At 35.7% G+C, this 24,735-nt stretch overlaps 1 protein-coding gene across 1 annotated transcript in view; it reads right to left on the reverse strand.

Moving 5' to 3' along the window:
• CFAP47 (cilia and flagella associated protein 47) overlaps nucleotides 1-24,735 on the reverse strand; it is a 259,804-nt gene that overhangs the window by 36,812 nt on the left and 198,257 nt on the right. The window contains exons 58-59 of the mRNA XM_059840326.1: nucleotides 1,148-1,307; nucleotides 422-513 (exon numbers count right to left, since the gene is read on the reverse strand). Coding sequence (XP_059696309.1) covers nucleotides 422-513; nucleotides 1,148-1,307 — 252 coding nt within the window. The remainder of the gene's footprint in view (nucleotides 1-421; nucleotides 514-1,147; nucleotides 1,308-24,735) is intronic.

Genomic DNA, 24,735 nt, shown 5'->3' on the forward strand with positions numbered 1-24,735 from the left:
ATGAAGAGATCAAATTCAAGACAGAGAAGCAGCAAACATCTATTCCAATATTTTGCACCCTGTAGACTCTCCAGAAAGGTGCTCTGGGTATGCAAGAAGTCTACCCTTAAGCCAGTCCTCTGCTCAGTTTACCTTCAGTTCTCAAACTCAGGATCAATCGGGATACTAAAGGGCACAGGCCTTAAGATTTACAACTGCCCCCAATTCCTTCTATCCACAATAAGAACAAAGTAATGATCTAGATTTGCTTTGGAAGTGGGAGAAGATTTTATTTTTAATATGTGATTTTATCTTTTTTTAAGATATAGCCAAGTACTGCTGCAAATTCTTATGATCAAGCAGGTGAGAATATAACTGATTATTTGATTTTCTTAAAGTATTCTTAAATATATTGTTCAAGCTTTTTTTAAGCATTGCCTACCCGATTTCTGCCGTGGTGCTTCAGGTGTTCCATTAATGGGATACATCCAGAGTATTCCCTGAGTTTCCCCATTCTCTGCTACAATAACATTTCTAGAAAAAAACAAGTATCATTTAGACTGCTGAAAATTCTGTTTCCAAAGTAATCTACAATTAAGAGTTGTTGGAAAGGTTAGACTCTATTCTATTGTATGCTGTAATGCTAAACATATCTGAGAAAAATATGAAATAAAATCCAGCTAAATATATCAGCTATAAATTATATCAGCTATAACTTAAAACCACTTAGTGTATTCAAACATTATAGATCTGAAAACATTTGGCCTGGTCTTCATTTTGTCAGGTTATGTTTACAGTGAGATAAGATTTCTGCAATCTATGAATTACATAAAAATATCAGGATAAGAATCATTATTATCCCAAATATATTGAAAAAACAGAGGTACCAAGAGCTTTCATTTGCTCAATATCCATAACTGCACCAGCAACCAGTACTTTACATTTTCTTTATTTAAAGCAAGAATACACAGGTATTAAAACAGACAGATATTTTACCCTGAACCTGCATACTTTACAGGGTACATTAAAAGCTTTTGATGGATACCCACTGCCCTCAAAATCAGACACTGGACTGCCCTTGGGAGCCACACATGAATAGTCATTGGGATAAATGGTGATAGCATTGAGCATCTCAACTACTTTTTCCTTTCCTATTAGAACAAATTACCTTTTTAAGTCTGTATTTGATTCAGCAGTAACCTCATAAGGCCAGTTCTCACCGTTTTCTCTCATTACATGAATTACCACCACTGCTTTATAAATTTTCATTTCAGCTGGCATGAATAACACAGGGATTTCCAGCTTCTCTTTTGGAGTTAATCGGATTCCTGCAAGATGGAACAGATTGTTTTGGTATTTTGGAAGTTTTCAAAATATTTTCTATCATTTTACTCATATCTTTCCCTTTTTCTTTTTTAATCAATGTTTAACTTTTTATCATATTGTATGGTTGTCCCCTGCCTTTGCTACAAAAATAAAACACCTCAAAACAAAACCACAATTAAGTGAATGTCCCACATTTAATATTCAGAGATCATGTGTAACATATGCATGGCAATTCCATGATTTTGTAGGCCCTAAGTCATGTTTTTTTCAGCTGTGAGTTACATCTGTGAATAACACTGCATTAAAAAGATCAATCCAAAAACAAATGCTCACATTCAAGACAACTATAATATATTTAAAAGAACCTTCATTATTAATGTAATACAAGCCATGCCTTTTCCATATGATTTTTTACCTGATTGATTTTGCTGTTTAAAAGAAAAAAAACAAACTAAACTTATGTTGTCTGTAATGAAGGTAGCCTGATATTTTCAAACTTTAAGGGCCTTTTTCCAGTGACTTGCCAGTCTGCCAAGTGTCAGAACATCTACCTCAGCTATTTCAGAAATAATCGAAAGATGACACAGAGTAGAACAAGTAAATCAGTCTTTTAACTACAAAGCTCTTTGTTTGAAAAGAAGTCTTGGAATTTGCAGGAAATGACACCTCAGGGTTAGGGTTTAGCTTTAATTCTATCTGCAGAAAATCCTCTTAGTTATGTGTAACTGCTTCCACATTAGGCTTTGAATCAGTTTTTGTGATAATATTTCACACTTTCTACAATGAATAGAAGCTGATGCAGGTCTGGGGGTAGCACTCCCTGAGATTGACTGGACATGCAGCACCCTCCTGGGGATTGCTTCTTTGATCACCACAGGTGGCTTCATGCTCAAAAGATGTCAGCAGAGAAACTTCACCGGGTGCTCCAAATGGTCACCTTCCTCCAGCCAAAATTCTTCAAGGGTGAAGACCTCAGGGCTGAGAGTTGTAGAATGGGTGGTAGGGAATTGTAATGCAGTCTTGGGAAGGATGAAATGGAAAAAAAAGGTGGATGCACAGAAGTTTGGGAATGAAGGTGGAAGTGCTGGAAGACTAAGTAAAATGATGTCAGACAGGAATACAGAAATGGCCAGAAAGAAAAAAAAAGTTCAAGTCACATCAGGGAAGGAGAGAAGGGTTTGAAAAACCATCCAAAACACAGGACACGAGTCTGGACTCCTCCTCTGCACTAACTCCCTACCAGTATTTTATGAGAAACTCTATTGGTGATAAGCTTTTTGCTAGAAACACTCTTAAATGAATATAAGCTAACCAAATTAAGATGGGAAAATCAATTTTAAATTAGGAAAGTTCTGAATATTTAAAACCACACAACTCTGCAGGTTTTCTACCTCTCCCAGTTAAAAAGGCCTCATGACATCAAATACAGACCACTGCCTCACTTTATTACAAATGGAAAAAGCCATAGGAAGTTCTTACCTAAACATATCTGAATTTCTGTGTGTAAGAGGTTTATCATATAATAATTACGAAAATTAACCAGCTGCTTTGCATTTGTGATTGCTTAATTCTTGTGTATTTGTAGGAGTTCATCATGGCAAGAGCAATTTGCCTTTGAAATAATTACCTGAAAAGTTTTGAATCATGAAAGAGCTTAAAAATATCCTAATTAAAAATCCATTAAAATGTTAATATCTAAATGAAAAAAAGCCTATTTTTTTCTCATTTTGATAAAGATTTAAGATTTTCCTTTAGATTTTTGAGGCACTATCTATCAAGCCCATACCCAAATTTAAAAGATATACTACATATACATGTATTATTGGCAACTACATGGTCAAATTGAAAATCTTTTAAAATTAGCAACTCATTTTTAATCCAATATCTGAAATAAATAAGCTGATATCAGGCACAGTTGCAATACTCCTGAAGACATCTGAACTGGGATCCACCCCTCTGGATCACAAACCCACTACAGCACTGACACACTATTCTCCCCCAGTGAGAGAAGAGTCAGCTCTCTGCTGGGATTTGCCCACTTTGGGCTTACTCTGGTTTAGTCAAGACAAAGGCATGTAATATCTTTAAAACAGAAGAGTATACTTCAGGATATATTTGCAATTAAATAGCCTTGAATCATACATCAATACCAAAATAAAGTAAACCCTTTGTAACACCATTACAGCACATCCTCAAGTTTCATTTGCAAAGCTTTTAACAGATGGCAAATAGAACAGACTGTAAACTTATAACTAGTTATATACATCACATTACATATTTTGAATTGTAGCTTAATGATGCCTGTTACAGGACAGAGCCCCTTGGGTTTTTAAAATAGATTTTAATACAGAATCCATATGATAGTATTCTGGGTCATTCTGGCAGAAAATTGGATATTAAAAATCACGAAAAAACAAATTTTATAATATTGCCATTGAAACAGATTGTATTCACATTTTTAATAAAAAAATCTTCTTAATAGAAGACGTTCATAATAATAGTAATTTTTATATCACCAGGCTTGCCTGTAGGTGTCAACTAATCAATTGATCATTAACTGCTAATACAGATTTATTTCATTATGATTTTTTCAAGTTAATAAGAGATAAAATAGGCATAATGGCAAATATAATTTGCTTTTATTTTTTCTTTCCCACTTAGAGAATGTGGGCTAGCACACAGAAAACAGCTCTGTGTACAACTTTAATAAAAATCAGTGTTACCTGCTCCTACTTGCCTGGGATCTCAAGTACTCTGCCAGGGATACCAAAATCTGATACCAATGGCTGATCCCTTGCCTTTGTGCAATTATTTTACTGCAATGAATATCCACAAATTCTGTGTAAGAAAGCCACAGCGAGTCCCTTTTCTGAACACAGGTACATCACATTTGATAAAAAGCTTTGGGACAGATTTTGATAATACCTCACTCTTCTTTCACTGTCCTACAGCCCATTAGGAAACAATTACATTTAGCAGAGTAAGTTCACTGACCCATTAAAGATTGAAGGCATCTGACCCAAACCAAGGGCTGCAATTTGAGTCAACTGACTTACAAAAAAAGTGTGTGGAGCTCTGCATCCTCCCTCATTTCATTTTTAGGTAACCTTTTGTTAAGCCTTGCATCTAGCCTCCCCAGAGGCTGCTGGAGAACACTGATTTTGTAAAAGATTCCTCAGGCACTGAACCTAGAACTCAGAACTGGATTAGATAATAAATCAAAATGAGTCTATTTCAAATTCCTGGCTAGAATTCTTTGGGACACTGCAGTGTGGTTGAGTTCTGTGTAACTTTTGTGTCAGCCCTAGAAAGCTCAGCACTGTGAGAGCTAAAATTCAAGGAGCAGTGGATGCCAATAGCTGGGATGTTATTTGGAAGGAATACAGATGGGTAACAATGCATTTTTTGCCTCTACAGTGGATTAGGAAAAAATTTTAAGAGCAAGCATACCAGGCAGTGCCATGGTAATAAAATGGTGATGGCCAGGAACAAAATATTCTGCAATATGTCATCCTCTCATTGAACTTCAACCTAAAGCCATGTATTTTTCATATTAGTAAGGTGCTTTGCAAGTAGATTTTCTAGATGTTGAAGTGCATCTCCCTGATTCACTGCTCTTAATTCTGTAGCATCTGAGTGCCTCCCATTGATTTTACCCAGAAGAAGAGCACTCAGTTCAGTCTCTTTTAATTGAAAAAGAGAGATGAGGCAGAGCTCAGAATATCTTGTTGAAGTCTCATGGAGAATCATTTAGGAGGGGGTACTTTTATTTGTTTGTTTGTTTTCTTGATAGTTTCTCCATTAAAATTACTATAGCAGCATTTTGATTGAACCCACAAACAGCTCTGCTAAAATTAGCACTGGCCATGTAAATGTCAACTCACTATAATTAGGTCTGTTTTCTCCTATTATCCTCAGAATCTGGAAAGGGCAACCTCCAGAATATTCATACACAGCAGCTGCTGCTGGGGCATTATTGCTAATTTCTTCTCAAGGAACTCATGCAGAAAAGAATTGCTATCAGATAGCAAAGAGTGAGTTATTGCAAGCACACTAGCATCCAAAATATGCATTGAAAAAGTCAGACCTAGGTATTCATTTCTTTTCATCTGCTAGAAGAGATAAAGTCCTAGTTCATACGAAAACTAAGATCTTTTATAGCACCTCTCTCAGAAGTGTTTCATTGCTGAATCCCAAGAGTCTAATAAAGAACAGACAATATTTCTACCTTGACTCTTATTAAGGGTGGGTCCATTTTTGTTTGCATCTTTTTCTTTTTTTTAGTGCTTCCAATGAGGCTGCTTGAATTTTTCATTCCTGTTCATTAAAACACGATCACAATTCCTTGTTATGGACTCTAATAAAAAAAACTGTGAGAGTAGCAGCCTGTTAGTTTTGCTACATCAGTATTATAATTATTTGGTCTCAATGAGTAAATAAAAATAAAATTTTCTGAATTGGCAGTCATCATACAAAAGCCAACAGCCTCCATCTGTGGAGATATTCAGAATTTGAGTGGACATGGTCCTGGACCACCTGATGGAGATGATTCTGCCTGAGCCACAGAGGGTTTGGATGGACAAGATGATCTCAAGGGGTTCTTCACCCCCTAAACAGTTCTGTGCTTCTGGAATTCTGAGGTCAAGATAGATCAACAGGCTTTGTCTTGCTTCTGTTCTTAAGAATTCACATAAAATGCATCCTTGTTTGCAAAACCAGACACAGATACTTTTCTCAGTGAATTGCAGGTGATATCATAAACACTGAACCCTACAAAGGGAAAGCCCAAAGGCAAGAACAAGGCATCACCCTGACATAACAATTAGATTTTGGGTGCAGTTAAAGGCAAAGAAGCAGAATACTTCTATTTGCATTTTCTCTGGGACAAATTAAATGGAACATAATGAACTTCAAGGTATTTCAAGTCACAGACAAATAGGTAGGTAAAAGATCTAACAAAATAACCATGCAAAAGGCCAAAAATTAAATTTGCTGCATACCATGTTTTAATATTTACATCATTATTTTCCTTCCTTCAGTAAAGTTCATTTAGGTAAGTGGGGTGCAAGAGAGGCTCCTTTCACAGATGGTCCACAAGATTGCATTTCTTGGGGACTCTTTGCTTCATGAATTATGGATACCTTTACCAAGAGGTAGAGTTGTTTTTCCCCTTTTCTCTGGCAGTTTCACAAAATCCCAGAATACCTAAAGCTGGAATGGACCTCAGACAGACAAATGGTCCCATACCTCTCTCCCAGCAGAGTCACCTACCTGGACCACATCCAAAAAGGCTTTGGACATCTCCAGGGATGCAGACTCCATAATCTTTCTGGGCAACCTGTTCCAGTGCTCAATCTTCCTCACAGTAAAAAACACATTCCCTTTGCTCAGATGAGAATTTCTGTGTTGCCTCTCACTGGGCACCACTGAAAAATTCCTTTTTCCATCCTTTTTGCACCCTCCCTCCTGGTACTTATACAGAATAATAAAATCTCTCTGAGCTGATGAATTACTTTGTTGTAAAAGTTAAGTAATGAATATGCAGCTCAGATGCTAATAAACAATTTCACAAATGACTGGTTAAAACTTTATAAGTTGCTTTAAGAAAGACATGGCACAAATAAAGGCTTCACAACATCACTACCATAAGCACACAACAAATGTATTAGAGCATGTTTATAAGATTTGTTTACCATTTTATGGATCTTGTATTAATACAATTTTGCATACTTCTGGCAGAGACTTTCTGGATTACTTAATTAAGATTTTTCATTTAGAATATTTTCTTTCTGGTACAAAATAATGGATACAAGTTAAATACTTGCTATTTAGATTAAAATAAATGGATTGAGAACAGGGCTCAGTAATTAAATATGTTGTTTCATTTATTGCAATTTATTTTGTTTTTAAATGAAGCACGTCTGAAAGGCCAAGTACAAAGTTTTCCTTCCATTTATAAAATTATCCTTCTCTAACTAATAGCTTATATTGCAGTTTCAGTAAAAATAAAACCAATTATTTGACAGATATTATATTTTGACCTATCATATTTATTTATTGTTGAGGTGCATTAACAACTATGCTTACAATGGTTAAATACAGAGGAAAAAAAGGTTGCCAAGTAGAGTAATTCATTTCTCTGCTGACAACCAAAACAAGCAAAATCATACTTAAGATCTGAGAAAACTTTAAAAAATACATGTAAAAGCAATCATGAAAGTCACATTCTCTTATTGAGACTAAAATAACGTTTTTTAAACCCCAGTATAAAATCACCACTTAATACCTTTCACAACAAAGTCTCCATCACTTCCCAATCACATCTGATTATAAATTTTGATGTAATAATTTTCTGCAGTAATACACAAATCCTGTAAAAACCGAAACTGATTTATCATAGATCACCTCTATCTCTGAACTCTGAACCTGCTCTTATCTCTGAACTCTGAACCTGCAGCTTTGACTTTGGGTAGTGATTACAGACCTCTCTAAAAATCAAACAGAACATGGACCCACATTCATATAGGTGCTGCATTTAATTTCATTTTAAATCTCTGCTGTCACCTTATGCCCTTGTCTTGAAACTATGGGGTATCTTTGCTATATTCCTTCAGGGGTGTTGGGGTGATGGGCTTGGGGTTCATTTGACAGAAATCCAGTTGGGCAGCACATCAGGAAAGCCACATCCAAATGAAGGACATGAGAATAGTAAGGAAGCAAGGCTGACCTGAGCAACACAAGGCAAATGTCAGAGGAGAAAAACATTGTAAAGCCAGGGAATAGTTCAGCAATAGGGATGGGAAAATGAACAAACAAAGCACTTGTGGAACCAGAAAAATGGTAACAGACATAGACAGTAACTTGCTAAATGAAGCCGTGGCAGACAGAGGATGTGTGGAGAAGGCCAGACTATTATATTCGAGTTATTTGGCAGAGGCAATGCCAAAGAGATAAGAGTAAGGAGTGAAGACTAATCAAGAATGAAAGTAGTAAGTTTTCTGTTTATCCTATGGTCCAACACTTGTTTTAAAATTTCATGGTGTACTGAAAGTTTCTCTTGCTTTCTCCTTCCAAATCTATTTTTTTCCTCCAATAATCTGAGAGTTGGTAGATCAACCCCATCCTCCTTTGACCAGTTCATCTATTTAAAAATTGTTTATCATCCTCATTTTCCTGATGACAATTTTACATTAATAAACTCTGCAGATCATTCTAGCATCCAAAATCTAAATGTCTGCAACATAGTAATGTCTTAGATCCAGAGTCACTGAAAGCAGTAGACAAACTTCAAAGTTGAAGAAAAAGATGCAAAACCTCTTCCAAATCAGCACTGTAAAAGATGAAATACTACACCTCTTCCCTGAGTGATTCTATTTGTGACAGAATAAACAACAGAAAAGTAAAAACTCAGTTATGTGAGATCAATTTTCCTTTCTTAAGCTAAATATTCATTTTAGTTCTGCACACTTGTAAGTATAACTGGCATTCTCAGGAGAGATTAATTGATAAGTAGTTATATAGAAGAAAGACCATAAACTCAGTGTGAATGGAGAGTGCTGAGCTGAGTGGAAAGATAAGATGGCCATATTTTTTTAACAATAGGATCTTACATTCTCTACTTCAGTAACAGAAGATCTGCTCAACTCACTCAACCTCTCTTGCCCCTCTGCTACAGTTTGTTAGTTGTGTTCTGTGTACAAAAAACACTCTGCAAGCACAGCCAGCCTACAATCTCAACAAAGTAGTAAGTTACCACACAAATATTTTGAAAATGCAAGAGCCACAAAATAAATGGCATATGCTTCTTAAACAAATGTGACTTTCAGTTTAGTGCCCAGCCACTAAAAACACCACCAAACCTTGTCTCTCAAAAAAAGTTCATGTTACCCTAAGATAAAGTACTAGCAAGTAAATTACGACAATGAATGACAACTTCCCTATTTCTTAATCTTTTCCTAGATTGAAACATACACAAAAGTGTCTTGAGTTCATGCCTGAAAGGAAACTGTAATTGCTTCAGTTCAGATGTAATTGAATTTCTGACATACGTCAAATATCTGATTACTTCTGACAGATGTGTTTTTACTTTCACTTTAAACTTCACGGATATATGTGTCTCTTAATCTGATCTCTGACAGCACAGTAAAATTCTGAATCTATGGCAGATTTTCATCAAAATCTGCAAAATGTTGTGAAATCACTAATGACACCAGTGTTGTTACATCCTTCTACTTCTTACATGCAACCAAAAATTGTACTGCTTGCTACAAGTATTCAGAAGATATATCACACTTCATACAGCAGACTGGAAACAGTGTGACTGTGAGTCATATATATATATATATATATATATATATATAGAGAGAGAGAGAGAGAGAGAGAGAGAGAGAGAGAGAGAGTGTTATAGTGTGTTATGCATTTTCATAATTCTGGTAAGTACACTCTTCATTGTTTGAGGTTTTACAGATTTCTGTAGTAAGGCAGAATTGAATTCTGCCTTTTTTTTTTGTCTTTTCATACTCAAGAAAATAAAGATGGTAAGAAGAATCCCTTTTTAAAAGTATTGTTTGCCCATTAATTTGACTTGTGTCATAAAAAAGTAGTTCAGTGAATGATGGAGCCCACAACATGCTACATGTATTTCATAGCTATGAACAGCAGTGTTGTTGTAAGTGGACTAACAATTACTTCTTCTTAGCCTATCAAATTGGACAAATATTTTTATTGCTCCACTTTGTTATCCTTTTGACCCACTCTTCTTTGTGTGCAACATGCTAAAATCAAACATGTGGCAATGCCAGCCTCAATGTTAAACCATGACACTTCTCAGCAGATAATCTCCAGATTCAAAAATTTTGAAGAAATTAAGTTACATTTATTATTCCATCTGAAAATAAATCAGCCTTAAATGAGACTATATATCAAGCTCCTACTTACAAAGAAGAAGAGCAAATAAAATACAAAAGAAAATTATTTAATTTCATTAAAAATCCCTAGGCAGAGCACCAGTTTTAGAGCTGCAGGTTCAGTCTTTAACTATTCTAAAAGTTGATCCTTTAAATGAAACTTTTCTCCTATTCACAGTCTTTCAGCTAGAGTTCTTTGTCCTTGTCCTTACAGGTAAAATAGTCAAAGGTCAGCCAGGATATTGTGGCAATGCAACTGAAGCATTTGGGGCTTAGCTGGGAGCTGATGTCTTCAGAGAATGTGGACTTCACACAGACATAGCCTAAGACACTAACAACAGCCACAGATAACTTGGTATTTAAACCAAGCACTCTTCTCTTCCTAATGCCAGTTACATGTTCAAGATGTTTCTTGTGGTCTATGGAAGTGAAAAGGAAAAGATAAAAATCATGGGCTCTGAAAACAAGGTTGAAGGACTCAATTCATAAAACTTTATGTAGGAATAGAAAATGCCTGAGAACAGAAGAAGACCCTTCAATTTTTTTCCTATTTATTAGGGTGTTATTTTGATTACTTCCTTGGTCAGGAGAAAATGCAGTCAAAAAATAGCCTGGATGTCACTGCTGTTGGATTTTATCTTCTTTTTAGGAATGAGTACTGACTTGACTGCAGTGGCCTCATACAGAGGCCAGCAATCATACCTCTAGGATGACAATTTATAGAATACATCATATGTTCTGACTGCTCTCATTGACATGCAAAACCTGCTCTAGAGTTTATCAAGACCATCACAGAACAATAATTTGTCCCTAGAGGAAGTACAGAAAAAAAAACCATCAGCAATATTCTCTAGCAAGAAACTCTGTTGAGCTGTCAAGTGCCTTTCTACTTCAGTGATATTTTTGATTTTTATGGAAAAACTAGTAACTCACATTGACTTGTTCTTTTTTTAACAAGTAATGATTTCTGACAGAATCCATTTTTTCAAACTCTGAAAATTCACATGTCTACACAATAGAATCTTTTATTGTCAGTGCAATCTCACATGCTGGTTATGTACATTCCTGCCACTCAATCATTACACCATGTTAGGACACATCAGTTTAGAAATATCCAGAAATATTTTAACCCTGCTACAAAGATCTGGGAGATGCTGGATCAGTGATGTGACACATGGCTACTCACCTGTCAGACTCAGGTAGAGCTACAGATTATATCTGAATTTCATTATGACTTCATTCAAGTAACACAATATTTTATCCTTTGAATTTCTGTGGTTAATATGATAATTACTACAATTCTCCTGGTCCCCTGAGGGGCAGTTGAAATGCAGTATGAATTTCCAGCAATACAGACAATTAGCAGTTCATGGCTGGGGACTGTGCATTGATTCCTGTTGTGTGAACAAGGTTAAAGTCACCCCTGCAGCTGTAATTTAGAGCAAACAGTAATCAAATATCCAATAAATATATGAGCTGCTGACCTCTGAAATTCAGAGATTGATATAAAGGGATATACTTGAGGGCCTCATGAGAAAGAACAGAATGTGCAGAAGCAAATGTGTAGGAAATTAACTAGATTTAAAAAACAAGTAAAATTAGGCTTAGAAGTGGGAATTAATATTAAGATATTCTGGAAGGGATCAAGGACCCAAATTACTTGACAGTGTCAGGATGATTCTGAATCATACAGAAGACAGGCTTTGGATGACTCAATGGTAATTGGGAGCTGCAGTGTTTCTGAAGAGGGGTGGCTGCTGCAGATCCTCTCTGTACCTCTCTGTGAATCCAGAAATGGAAACCATTTGGTTTCCAGTGGAAACCAAATGATGCCCTATCAGCCACAATTCAGAAGACAAGGTGACTACCTCATTTTCACACAAAATACAAAACAAAATGTCTAAAACTTAGCTTTTACAAACTGTTTGAGTTCCCAGTAAGAGACCAGTTTTCTTTTGATCAGGAAGGAAGAAAACTGATAATTTCTGATTCTTTTCTAAAACTTAGCTAAAATATAGCCAGAGATATAACTAAAATACCTTTCTGGAATAGAAAGGAGACATTTTAAGTCAGTAACTGTAACTTCCTCTGACAATAACTTGTGGTGAGATAACTGGGAATGAAAATTTTCGTGCAAGTAACTTAATCAAGAAAATACATTTTAAATCTGTCAAAACAAGAAGCTGCCAGCCTTGAAATCTAAGCCATTTTTTTCTCTCCATATGGTTTAGTCTCTAAAGCAGCTCAAGACACAAGTGATTTGCAGCCAAACACTGAACAAATGTAGGGACAAATGCATTTCCAAACAGCTGTTTGTCATAGGTGTGAACTGCAGAAAAGGCAGAGGAAAAAAATTCTGTGTGTAAAGATGACAAGGAACAGATCTTACAAACTGTCATTTGGTATCTATCTACAGGAAAAAAAAAAAAAAGAAAGTTTATTTTCTGATACATGGCAGCAAGGAGTTGGAGAAGAGTAGAAAAAAGAGTTTAAAAAATAGCAGTTCATTTTCCTACAATCTTTAGCTTTTTCTAGTTGAACATATTGGATCTTAAAATTTAATTTAATTTTTAGATATATTCCATTTCTATATAGACTAATGACCAAAAAACTTGAAATGCTGATTCTTTAGAGGCAATAGGTTACAATGATAAAGAAAAGAAACCTTGTACAGTTTGTATCTATTGATGGTACTTGACTTCTTGACCCTGTTTTCAACCTGATGAAGTAAAAAAAATAAGAAAAATATTATAATGGAAATTCTGAAAATGTTAATTCAGAAACTTAAAAGTACTTTTTTTCCCTTTTTGCTTCATATTATTAAAGCATGTTTAAAACATATTTGATTATTCAGAACTCTGCAGAGATCTTTTTTTTGCTTCTTTACAGATAAACATTTCAGTCATTATGATCACCTAACTTGAGTTAAATACGTAGAAAGAACTCATTTGAAAAAAATCAAGGTTCAGTCTCAATAACTCTTCTTGAACAAGAGAATTTAATTAGGAAAAAACCACAGCCACTTGATTTAGAACTTCTCAACGACTGTGAATCCTCCACGTTTCATTGAGAATTGTTCTGAGAGTTAATTAAGCTTATTGTTAAAAATAGGTTTCACTTTTAATTTGTCTACTGAATAACACTGACTTGTTTTCAGTCCCTGCTTTTTTCTGTGACACTGAATGCTTCATCACCAACATTCTGCTTTTTAGAGAGACAGGACAAACAAACTGCCACCAAAATTCTTTTTGGTCAGTTAAGTAATTAAGGATCACTGAGTCTCTCCCTCTCATCTTGAATGATTTAGACATGCTTCTATTGCAAAGATGAACAACAACTGCAGAAGGCAACCCCGGCTAATTAACATTGTACATCAAATAGAAGAACCCTAGAAGTAAATAGGCTTCAAGAAGATGGAAAAAAACCCTGCATTTCTTCAATCAATGAGATTGGCATCAGAAAGTGAGGTACCAGAAAGCAGGAAAAAAGGCATTTCCACTTAATTCAGAGTTGAGAGAATTTGGTAAATCTATAGATCAAAGAAAGAAAAACAACACAAATATTAATTCTTGATTTGTAAAAGGGATAAATCAGTAAGAAGAAAAGATTAACAGGATACAGCTTGTGATTTTTTATTTGAAAGGATGTAAAGTATGCTGGAAAAATAAGGATTATCCAAAATTTCCTCAACAGCTACTGACAAGCTATTATATTGTCTAGTGTCATGTGCTATTATGTGTGATAAAGCTGATTTGCTTGTTTGTGCATGTAGAAAACACATTGTTGACACAGGTCTGAAAAACAGTTCTTTTCAGCAATCAAATTCTTATTTTCCTATTTAATGGAAAAGAGAAAATTCTATACAATGGCTAGAAAAACAGAAAATCAAACAGCCCCTAAGAGGACAGCATGCAATTCAAGTTTTGGGTTCTGCTGGTAGTATGTAGCAGAGGTAATAAAAAAGGTCACAAACCTCAAGGGTTAGCTGAAATTACTGGCACTTACTGTGAAAAAGGCAATGCTACCAGTAATTAATAGATATCAATCTTTATGGGCATATAATCTTTGTTTTATCTTAGTATCTTTCTGAAGAAGAAAATTACTTAATTTATAAGGGATTTTCAGTGCTTGTGAAGAAATCAGATAAAAGACAATTCAACATCAAAAACTGTAGCAATACTATAGCTTTCCCCTCAGTGTAAAAAACATTCTTGTAACACAAGCAGGCAAACAAGGCAATCAAAAAGCATGATTTCCATTCTTTAAGTTCATCTTTTCCAAAAAAACCTCTCAAGTTAACTACCCTGAATTTAACACCTTAAAGAGGCAGTTAATAGCTCAAATTTAGAGATAAAAGAAACAGTCACATCATGAAATTTCACAGATCTCTTGATGGCTGCATGGAATAATTTTCATTCTACGTCTCCTTTTGGACTTAGTATAAAAATTTGCTTTCCCCATGCTTCACCAAATGATTATGAGAAAGAGATTCTTCTTACCTTTCAAGCCTCTGGTTTTTATTTTGAAGCAACCATGACTTTAGTAAGGGAAAATCTTTATTACACTTATATTACCACTGTTTCTCTGGTTTAAAATGAATAAAACGCTAAATTTCTTCTCTCAAGTAAGGGAAGATTTGTGAAAATAAAATTATTAAGTACCTTAACAAGATGTGAATGCAGAAAGTACTTAAGGTTCAGTCCACTTTCATTACCCATATAAATTTCAGAGGTTTTAACTATTTTTGCCAACACAGATTTTACGTAATGTAGTATATTAACAGTAAAAAGAGTAAAATCCTTGAACATCAACTACTGCATGGTAAAAATAATGTCCTAGCAAGAGGAGTCTGAGAAAGTAAAACCTTCTTCCAATGCTCTCATGACCCTTTAAATTACTGTGCAAAGAAGCAAGCCTTATTTCCCTCCATTCAACAGATGATACTAGACTAAGTATGTGATACTAGACAATGAGTGTAATAAAACATCTTATGGACATTGTTAGGATAAACTTTGATGTTCAATGAAGAATTTTGTGCTGCATGCTTCAGTGGTTGTGAGGTATTATTCCTTCACACAGTAAAGGTCACGATTGAAACACTTTTCAGCTATTTGCTAAGTCCTGGTTCTGCATTTCTCCAAGAACACACAAATGATGTTCAGCACCTAATACCAAAATCCCCTCTGTTGACTGACTTACTATGGCTTATGGGCAGAAAAAGCTCCCACTGAAATAAAGGTCAAGTCTGGGTCAGAGTTACAGCCCATCCTGGCCTTTCACACACAGCAAACACAGCAGAAGTGCCCACACTCTCTTTTTCCCGTGCTGGTTTGGGGCTTGCATGGGTTTTTTGAGCTTGGTATCAGCAATGCATTTAAAGAAATAAATATTGTTTAAACCTAAATATTATTAATACAAGATATTACCTAATATCTTGTAAGATGCAAGATTGTTACTAATGTTGATGACTGAAAGTATCTGATCTTCAGGTTAACAAGAAGGATTTCACATAAATATTGTAAAAGCAGAAAGTAAGATACTGTATGCATCATAAAAGGCAGAGAAGAGAAAGATAAATTTTTGCTGAGACATATGAAGAGAGAAGTGGTACTAGTGATATGCATTCTTTTTGCAAATACACTCAGGCAGGTACATCCCAGTGGCTTTATCAAAACAAAACAGGCCCTGCCTAATCATTCAGGCTTTGTGTCAGAAAAGCAAATCAGGGAATCCAAATTCCCCCTGGTAACTGAAAGATATCAATTTTAATGAGATGGCGAATAATTTATTATCTTTCCCATAAAAATATATTTTGAATAATTTGTTAATCTTAGTAATAGTATGGCAAAATATCTAGGGAAGAATGAAAGCAGCAGAGTATGAAGAATATGATGTTCATTTTAATTAAATTATTCCCCCCTTTCAGAGAACAGTTTTAAAGACCCCAGGTGGCAAGAGATTGAGCTACAGCATTATTGATCCTGGTTATATCTTATAAGCAAGGAGAAATACATAATTTTGAGGTGAACATATAGATGATGGGCATACCAAATTATTAATCAAAGCAATTAGCCACACAAATAATCCCACCTCTATTAACACCAGAGCAGTTAGAATAGATGCCTGAAATACACATTGACATTCCCTGTAATTACAGTGCAAGTGAGGCAGATGTTTAAATTTAAATTCTTTGCTGTCTGGGGATTGTCTTACCTACCTGAAATTCATCAGATTCAAATATGTTACTGAGCTGAGTCTGAAAAACCCAAATCCATCTTTCCCTATAATGAATAATCGTACTTGTGAATCCAACTGCTAGCAGCTCATATTTCAATTAATCCCAGAGCCTAATCAATTAATCACAAAACCAAACATATTCTTTTAAAAGTGTATAAACTTTATTATGGGATGTTTAGGGGGGAGAACACAGACCCTCTTAAATATTAAATTTTTTTATTCAGCAGGACCTTTTCTGCTACTTGTAAAAAATGTTTGATCTAGCTATTAAATACAGCACAAAACTAAAGCTCAGACAACTGACTTGACCAAGAAGGAGAAAATGCACATCTGCATGTCCAGAACACTCTGACAGCTTTCCTAACCAAGACAACGAGTCTTGATAACTTTGTGACTAAAATAATGAATAAAAATAGTATTTTAAAAAGCCACCCTCTTCTTTCCTTTCAATTTGTTCCTGACTGCAATTCAGATTGAGATTTCATGTAATTATAACTCAACATTTTCAGACAGCAACAGAAATATGTATCCATTGAAGGGTTGTAGAACTCTGAGTAGAGAAGGAAGACAAAAGAATTTATTGAGCTGTGGAAAATGTGTAGACCTAGTTAATTGTTTGGCAAGGCAATTATGGAATGACCTGATCATATAAATTTGACTTGTGTGATTGGGTCTTACAGAAATACAAGATAAAAAAAAATTGACACTCTTGTGTAACACACCTGAGCCTATGCTACATTGCACAGAATTCCAACAGAGATTCCAGGCACATCCTGCTGTTCATAGCACTTACAGAAAGTACCTAGGGTTTGCAAAAACATCATACCCTTATCTTCTAAACACCCGTGCCCAGTGACTCCTCCCACTGCACTGGAGCCTAAGAACATCTCATGCTACTTGGAATGAGAAAAAAAGGGTCAGGACAGGGACTATCATAGATATGTAAAAAGCTTAACACTTGGGAAATAAGACCTTTAAAATCAAGCTGAAGTTCACAATGTTCTGCAAGCAAATTCTGATCAAGAAAAACTTCATTGGTTTCCTGACTTTAAAGTGTGTGCCACTATATTCAGAATTCTCTTACCACTGTGGATAAAAAACTGTTGTTTAACTACTGAATGCTTACTACATATATATATGTATAGATATAATTTTACTTTCTCTTAGCTTCTTTCTTATACTTGACACCCATTCTTCACCGACTCAAAGAAAAAACAATGAAAACATTTGACAAAAGTTGTTCTAGAAAAAACTCAGTATAATCAAAAAGAACATTTGTTCAACAGTGTAAGTATCAAGCACTTTTAAGGCATAAAAGTTCAAAGTTGAAAGATCAGTTTCAATAATGCCTTCTAACATTTCTGCTCTAAAATAAAATCTGTGCCTTGGACAGTTACTTAATTAGATAAGTTTAAATTGGCTTCTCTCCTGGAAAGTATAGAGTAATTAAAACAAACAAACAAAAAAGCCAATTAGCTCTTCTTTCCCTTAAACCCTCAGACCTACTTTTGAAAAACTTAACATTTTATCATGATCTTCCATCTCCAAATGTTTTTACAGAAAAGGTTCAATTTCTTTCCCACACATACCCCACCTCCTCATTTTAAAATGTTTAGGGAATATTTTTAAGAATTCCATAATTGTTTTCAACCTCTATAGGAAAAAAAAATCTTTAATTTTCAAAAATTTCCATACATTTTTTTCTATTAATACCAATGCCAGTAGGATGGGGTTTTTTTGTTGTTGTTTCTTTCATTTTTATTCGTTTATCCTCTCTCAGCAATGTTAGATGAGCATCTCCAACATACCTTCAACATGTCTCAGAAATCAACAGTGGGATAAATAAGGAAAGGCAACTTAGAAACACAAAATTTAAGGAAAGCTACAGCAAAATCAACAGTTTTAGTTGTCAGGCAGCAAATTAGCTGGTTTAGGGCAGGAGGGAAACCTGCTCCTCATTGTATGTTTGGGGTCCAGCATGGATGTGGAAGCATCTTTCACAGATGAATTAATGAGAGACAGAGATGTCATTGTTCCAAGAGCAGAGGAGGATGGGGAAAATGGAAATAAAACAAACATCCAGAAAATCAAGCATCTTCATTCACTCAAGAAACAACTGATTGATACTGCTGGTAATTTCCCCACTGTGCATGTGCTGCTGGAAACAAAAGATTAGTGCAGATAATTTTTTATAGCCAATTTAGAGCTAGACATAGATGTACTGAGTAATTTACAGGTTGAAACAAATTTGTATCTCTGGAGTTTTCACTGGGTTTATGACCTAAACAGGTGAAGGCTAGAATCCAGAATCAGGAAGAGGGGAGGAATTAAGCAGTTCTGTCTTATTCAAGGGCACATCCTGACTCCATTTTGTCTATCAACAGCTGCTATCAAATCAATCATCAGCAATATGCTATTCAAAGTCAAAATTAATCATCTTTTCATTTTCTAGTTCTATTGAAATTGAAGAAGACAACTTCTTATCAAGTTATAAAACAGAGCAGATATTTTTAAATAGAGAAATAGCCCAAGATAATGTGAAGTAACAGCCTCCCCTAAGGTGATTTGCATAGTTTAAATGCTCTGAAGTCTGGATGTTCAGAAACAAATCATGATATTCTCAAGGAAAGCTGCTGCATGGCCTAGCTAAAATCTGTGAGGCAATTATTGCCTGAAAATCTGTTTTTCATGATAAATCCACATGAGAAGTCTTCTGTGCATCTTCTGTGAGACTATGCAGAACCTGGCCTTCTGATGTCTTCCCTTCTTTTATTTGCATCCTGAATATCTATTTTCTCTTCTTTTGCAACATCAGGAGAGCATGCTGAAATAGATAAATCATTTTCTTACCCAGTCAAGGGAATGCACTGTTCTACTCCTTCAACTCACAGGATTGTTTTTAAGAGAACAGCAACTGAATTTTTTTGCTTATTGTTACTGTGCTGCCTTTCGCTTCCTTAACTTATTTCACTAGAATGGATTCCTGGCAAACACATATAAGGATTTGTCTACAGAATACAATCCATAAAGAAAGTAAAATTCAAAGGTAAAAAGAGGGCATATAACAGGCCAAATAAACATATATACAATATGTATGGCATGAAGAGATTGCAGAGAAGTACAAAGAAAATCTTTAAGCTTTGTCCTTCTTTATACTAGAAGACATGAGTGCCTTAAAACATGAGATAAAAATTTCCCTACTGATTCCCTACTGTGAGGGCAGCCTCAGGTGAGCTGTGGCTTTAGAGAGCTCTCTAAGGTTTTCCTTGCTGACAGCAGAGACAGCCAGCACTCAGGAATGCCACCAGCTTCAACTCAGTGATTTTATCAGCACATTCTCTCTGGAGATAAAAATGGCTTAGGCCACATCATTTGTGCTGTCACGTCCCTGTTTCTGTGTCAGCTGTAACATGAGGACACTGCTCTTTCAGAATGGTTTCACAGGGGAGAGGCAAGCCAGGGTGATTCAGCAATCAGGAAAATGCCACATGCATGGATTAGGCAGGCATCCCACACCTTCCCTTCTGCTGGAAATTTCACAAAGCACATCTACATCTGTACAAGCTTCCAGCTACCATGATAGTACCTCAGAGAAAAATGAGGGAAGGAAAATGCCAGCTGGAGGTTTAAACAAGGAACAGTCATACAGACAGATACCCAAATAGGGCCAGGAAGGGAAGTCATTGTGTCTTGCACAGACACAATGAAATAGCTTCAAGAAAGCTATTTTGTGGGGAGCATAAACAGCAATTTCTTCAAAAGTACATGTAATAGTTTGAGCAGCAGTTCAGCTGTCAGTGATGCAGAATCTATTTGGGCACAGCAGAGCACCACTGCTTTGGATTGAGTCTACTGAGCAAAGTCAAAAGGTTTGAGAAAAATACCTAAGAAACATCTCAAGAACTCAGTAAAAAAGTTCTGAAGTGAAAATCTATAAAAAAATCTATGGAAAGAAAAGAAAGAATGGCAGAAGATGGCAACCCAGCAATATCATGGATGAACCCATTGCAAGACAAAGGCTGACCTGGCCCCAAATGACTAATGACAACCTGGGCAGCAAAGATACATCCCATGTCTCATTGGGAATACTGATCATGGTAATACCTACCCTGGCAGTGTGTTAGTCCTGGTTATCTACTGCATGGACCAGACCATAAAACAAATCTGTGTATTCTGAAATAACACAAATCCTGCTTGCAAAGTCTCTCTCTACACAGCAAAAGATGCCCACACCAAAAGTGATCCTGTGAGGAAGGAATCTGATACTCTAAGGAGGAGAACAGGTAGGTTTTTCACTCAGAAGACAAATCCAGTGAAGACAGTATTCAAATATTCTCAGGAAGCTCCTGGTTAAGTGACCACCAACTCCATGGCACCTCTAAAAACCAGGGAGGGGCAATCACCAATCTACAACAGGATACAGCCTGTCAGTAAACCTTTTTCTGACAGACTGCTGCTGAGGACACATGGACCATACATTTTTCTACTAGGTAACCAATAGCCAGAGATTCCCCATCTAGATGCAGTCCCCAATCAGCCAGCCTCTGCTCAATACTCATTGTAACACTACAGAACTGAAGTTAAGCCTGATTTTGTGCACTGAATTGACCCTGGAGTTAATCCTGGACCCTCTCCCAAACCCAGCCCTAACAGCACCAGGAGAGCAGGGACAAAAGTAGTAGCAGGGCATAAGAAAAAATGAGATGTTAAAGGCAACCTGATCTAGCAAACTACACCCTTTTCCCAAAAATTACAGACAGTAGAGTAGAAAGAAAAGATGATTTGCAGTCCTAAGAACTGAATATACCCACAGATGGAGGAACACTATCAGCTGGAACCACTGATGGTGTCCTTCAAACAGAACCCCTGATGGAACTTAAAAAGTGTAAAATTATTTCTGCTTGTTGTGAGGGACCAAACCTTGGTCACAAAATGCAGTTAAAATATAGAAGAGGAAAGCAAACTGTATTTTTCAACGTGTTTTCAAAATAGTCTGCTAGAATGGAGAAATATTTCTCACAGCTCTTTTATCTTTTTTTCCTTTTCTCTGGCTCTCCAAGTAATTTTGAGATAATGAAGGCATTGTAAAAGAAACAGAGAGGAACTAAGGACAACCAGGCAACCAAGTATGTTGGTTTTGTTGTTTTATCAGTCTTTGAAAGCAATAATAAGAACACAGACTGTGCATGCAAAATTACTGAAAGAAAAAAGCTGATGCAAATAATATAGGATTCAAGAAGTAAATCTTGAAATCTAGTATTTTTAGGGAAATGTCCTGAGGACCTGAACAAAATTTATGCCATTTCTTAGGTGAAAGTAGTTTAAAAGCCAAATTATCTGTAATCACACTAGACTGTTCATGACATTAAAAGTATGCTAAAATGCTTTCTCAAAGAATGTTGAATAAAATATGTAACTGTAATAGTAACATGCTTCCAAAGAGCATACACAGAATTTTAGTATCTCAAATTTGATTGCCATCAACTGGTTTTCATCTGCAGGCAGCTTTTTGGAAAATGTCTCACATTAAATACATTTATCAAATATATTTCATCTTTCCTTCCCAAATTGTTGGCAAAGTTAACAAATACATATATTTCAGACAAAACCAAAGTTAGAAGAAAAAATTAAGGGGTTAACCATGGAGTTCTCCATGGGGAAAGAGATAAACATGATAAGGTGACATGGCAGCTTAAAATACAGAAGTTTTAAAATATAAAACTTGAGCTGAAATATGGAGAGAGATATCTAAAAAGCATGTTCAGCCAACTGCCCTGTTTACAGCTCCTGTTTGATGATGCACCAAGTGGTTACAAGAGAGAAGCTTACTGACCACCCAGAACAGCAGCTAAGCCACAAAATGTCATGGCTGGAGGTTGAATGCAAAATGAGATCAAACCTTCACTCTGAGGGCTGGGTGAAGTAACAGAGTTTGTGTTACTGGGAAGGCAGGGCAGGGGAAAAGGATGCTCTGCTCTGAGTACCAATTCCACAGCAGGGCTAGTATTTTGGATTTCTTGCAAAAAGATGATGAAAAAATGTCTCCTAGATTCTCAGACTATCTCAGTACCTCTGAATTTCTACCCCAGCTTTTAGAGGGAGAGAGGGAAAAACAAGTAATTGATTAGCAACAAGCACAGTTTCTCCATAAGTGTGAACTGTGCTCATAAAATGATCTAGCAATCATATTCCAGCAAGTCTATCAAGAATATTTAATTCCAACACATTTTCAAAGTATTGTTTCTTTTTTATAGGGAATAATGGTAAGCAGTAACACCTGCATCTAATCTGATCTTCACCTACTGATCACATCATTAAGATATTTCAGGCGTAAAAGATGAGGAACAAGTACAACTTTTTAAGATTGCTTCACTGCTCTTATATTTCTTATATTTGTGAAGGGATTACACTTTCAGTTTTACTGTGTACATGAACTAGATTGTTTTGGACAGTTCCTCACTGCTTCTGTGGAAAAAAAAAATATATATATATATAAGATCATGGCAAAAGTCACAGCTTTTGTATTTGTCTGTGTAAAATGTGCTGGTTTCAGCTGGGGTAGAATTAACTTTCTTCCCCCTGGCTGGTATGGGGCAGTGTTTTGGATTTGAACACAGTGATGATAATATAGGGATGTTTTTGTTACTGCTGAGCAGGGTTTACACAGAACCAAGGCCTTTTCTGCTTTTCCTGCTGCCACACTGGTGAGGAGACTGGTGTGCATGGGAGGCTGGGAGGAGACACAGCCAGGACAGGTGGCCCAAACTGACCAAAGGGATATCCCAGACCCTGGGACATCATGGAACAGAGGGTGAAGAAAGAAGGATGCTTGGAGGGATGCTTGGAGTGATTCTTGGGTGATGGGGTTTGTCTGCCCAAGTCACTGTAAGATGTGATGGGGTCCTGGAGATGCCTGAACACCTGCCTGCCCTTGGGAAGCAGTGAATGAATTCTTTGTTTTCCTTTGCTTTGCTTTTGTGGCTTTTACTTTCCATATCAAACTGTCTTTATCTCAGCCCACGAGTTTTCCACCTTTTACCCTTCCAATTCTCTCCCTGGTCCTGCTGGTGGGGGAGTGAGTGAGTGGCTGCCGGGGCCTTGGCTGCTGGCTGGGATGAAACCACAAAAAATGTATATATATAAAAATGACACAACATGCAGATCAATCCTTACACCTCTTTTTCCTCCAAATCCTTCTTTCTATAACCCTTAGAAATGTTTTGAGGTATAGCAAGCTTCCAGAAGGGAAAACAAAAATAGTTCCTTGCTGGGAACAGTTATGTCTGCAATATCTTTGACAAAATAAAGATCTGTCAAGTACATTTACAGGAAAATCATAGCATATGGCAAATTTTTTGGAATGAAATTGTAAACAAGTGATCCTCATTTCATACTTCTAAACAAGGTCTTTAATGTGAGATAGACATTATTTCTTCAAGGAAAATGGTAGGGCTTATTCTGATATCTATAATTAACATGAAATAAATGCTAACACATATTTGTGAGGTACATGAGCAAAGAAAATTAATTTCTTTTGTAAACAATTGAAGATATGAATAATTTACCTATGTGTTCTGAAATTAGAAAGCATATCTGAGAAGTAATCAATAGAAATAATTACTAGGAAAAATATTTAAAATAGGTACAGAAATCTACTTATCTTCCATACTTCAGCAATGATGAATCATTTTATATCATTAAAATATGCAATTTCTGTTATAATCCAAGCCTTATAATAACATCAGATAAATCAAATAAATCGATTATCATATACAAGTATAAAATAAATTTTGCTAAATTACAGCACTAAAGGCAATTTGTTCCTTTCATATCACATCTCAGATCAGATATGACCAACAATGACATCTAAAATTTCATTCAGGATAATAAGCCAAATAATTTAATTCTTTCCAGATAGCTTTTTAATTGAAAAGTACTGCTTTCTGTATTCTCCCATGAAAATCTTCCCAGAAACTATAGACCAGAATTATCTTAAAAAACCCCAGACAAACAACAAACAAACAAATGCAAAAAACAATAGACAATCCCCCTGAACAAAACAAAAATGAGTTAAAGTGGCTGAAAAGGCTTTGGAGAAACATAAGTGTATTTAGAATTAAATAATTTTCTTTTTTGTTTTCTGTTAGATTGGTAAAAATTAAAAGCAGTTACAATTGTCCAACTCTTTGATTTTTTAAATTTCTTTCTTCTTCTTTTTCTTCTTAACTGATCATTCAAACTACAGAAATTTTATTTTCAAAATAATTTTCTTAGAAATTACATATTT

Source organism: Haemorhous mexicanus, chromosome 2 (assembly GCF_027477595.1).
Source record: "Haemorhous mexicanus isolate bHaeMex1 chromosome 2, bHaeMex1.pri, whole genome shotgun sequence".
Lineage (NCBI taxonomy): Eukaryota > Metazoa > Chordata > Aves > Passeriformes > Fringillidae > Haemorhous > Haemorhous mexicanus.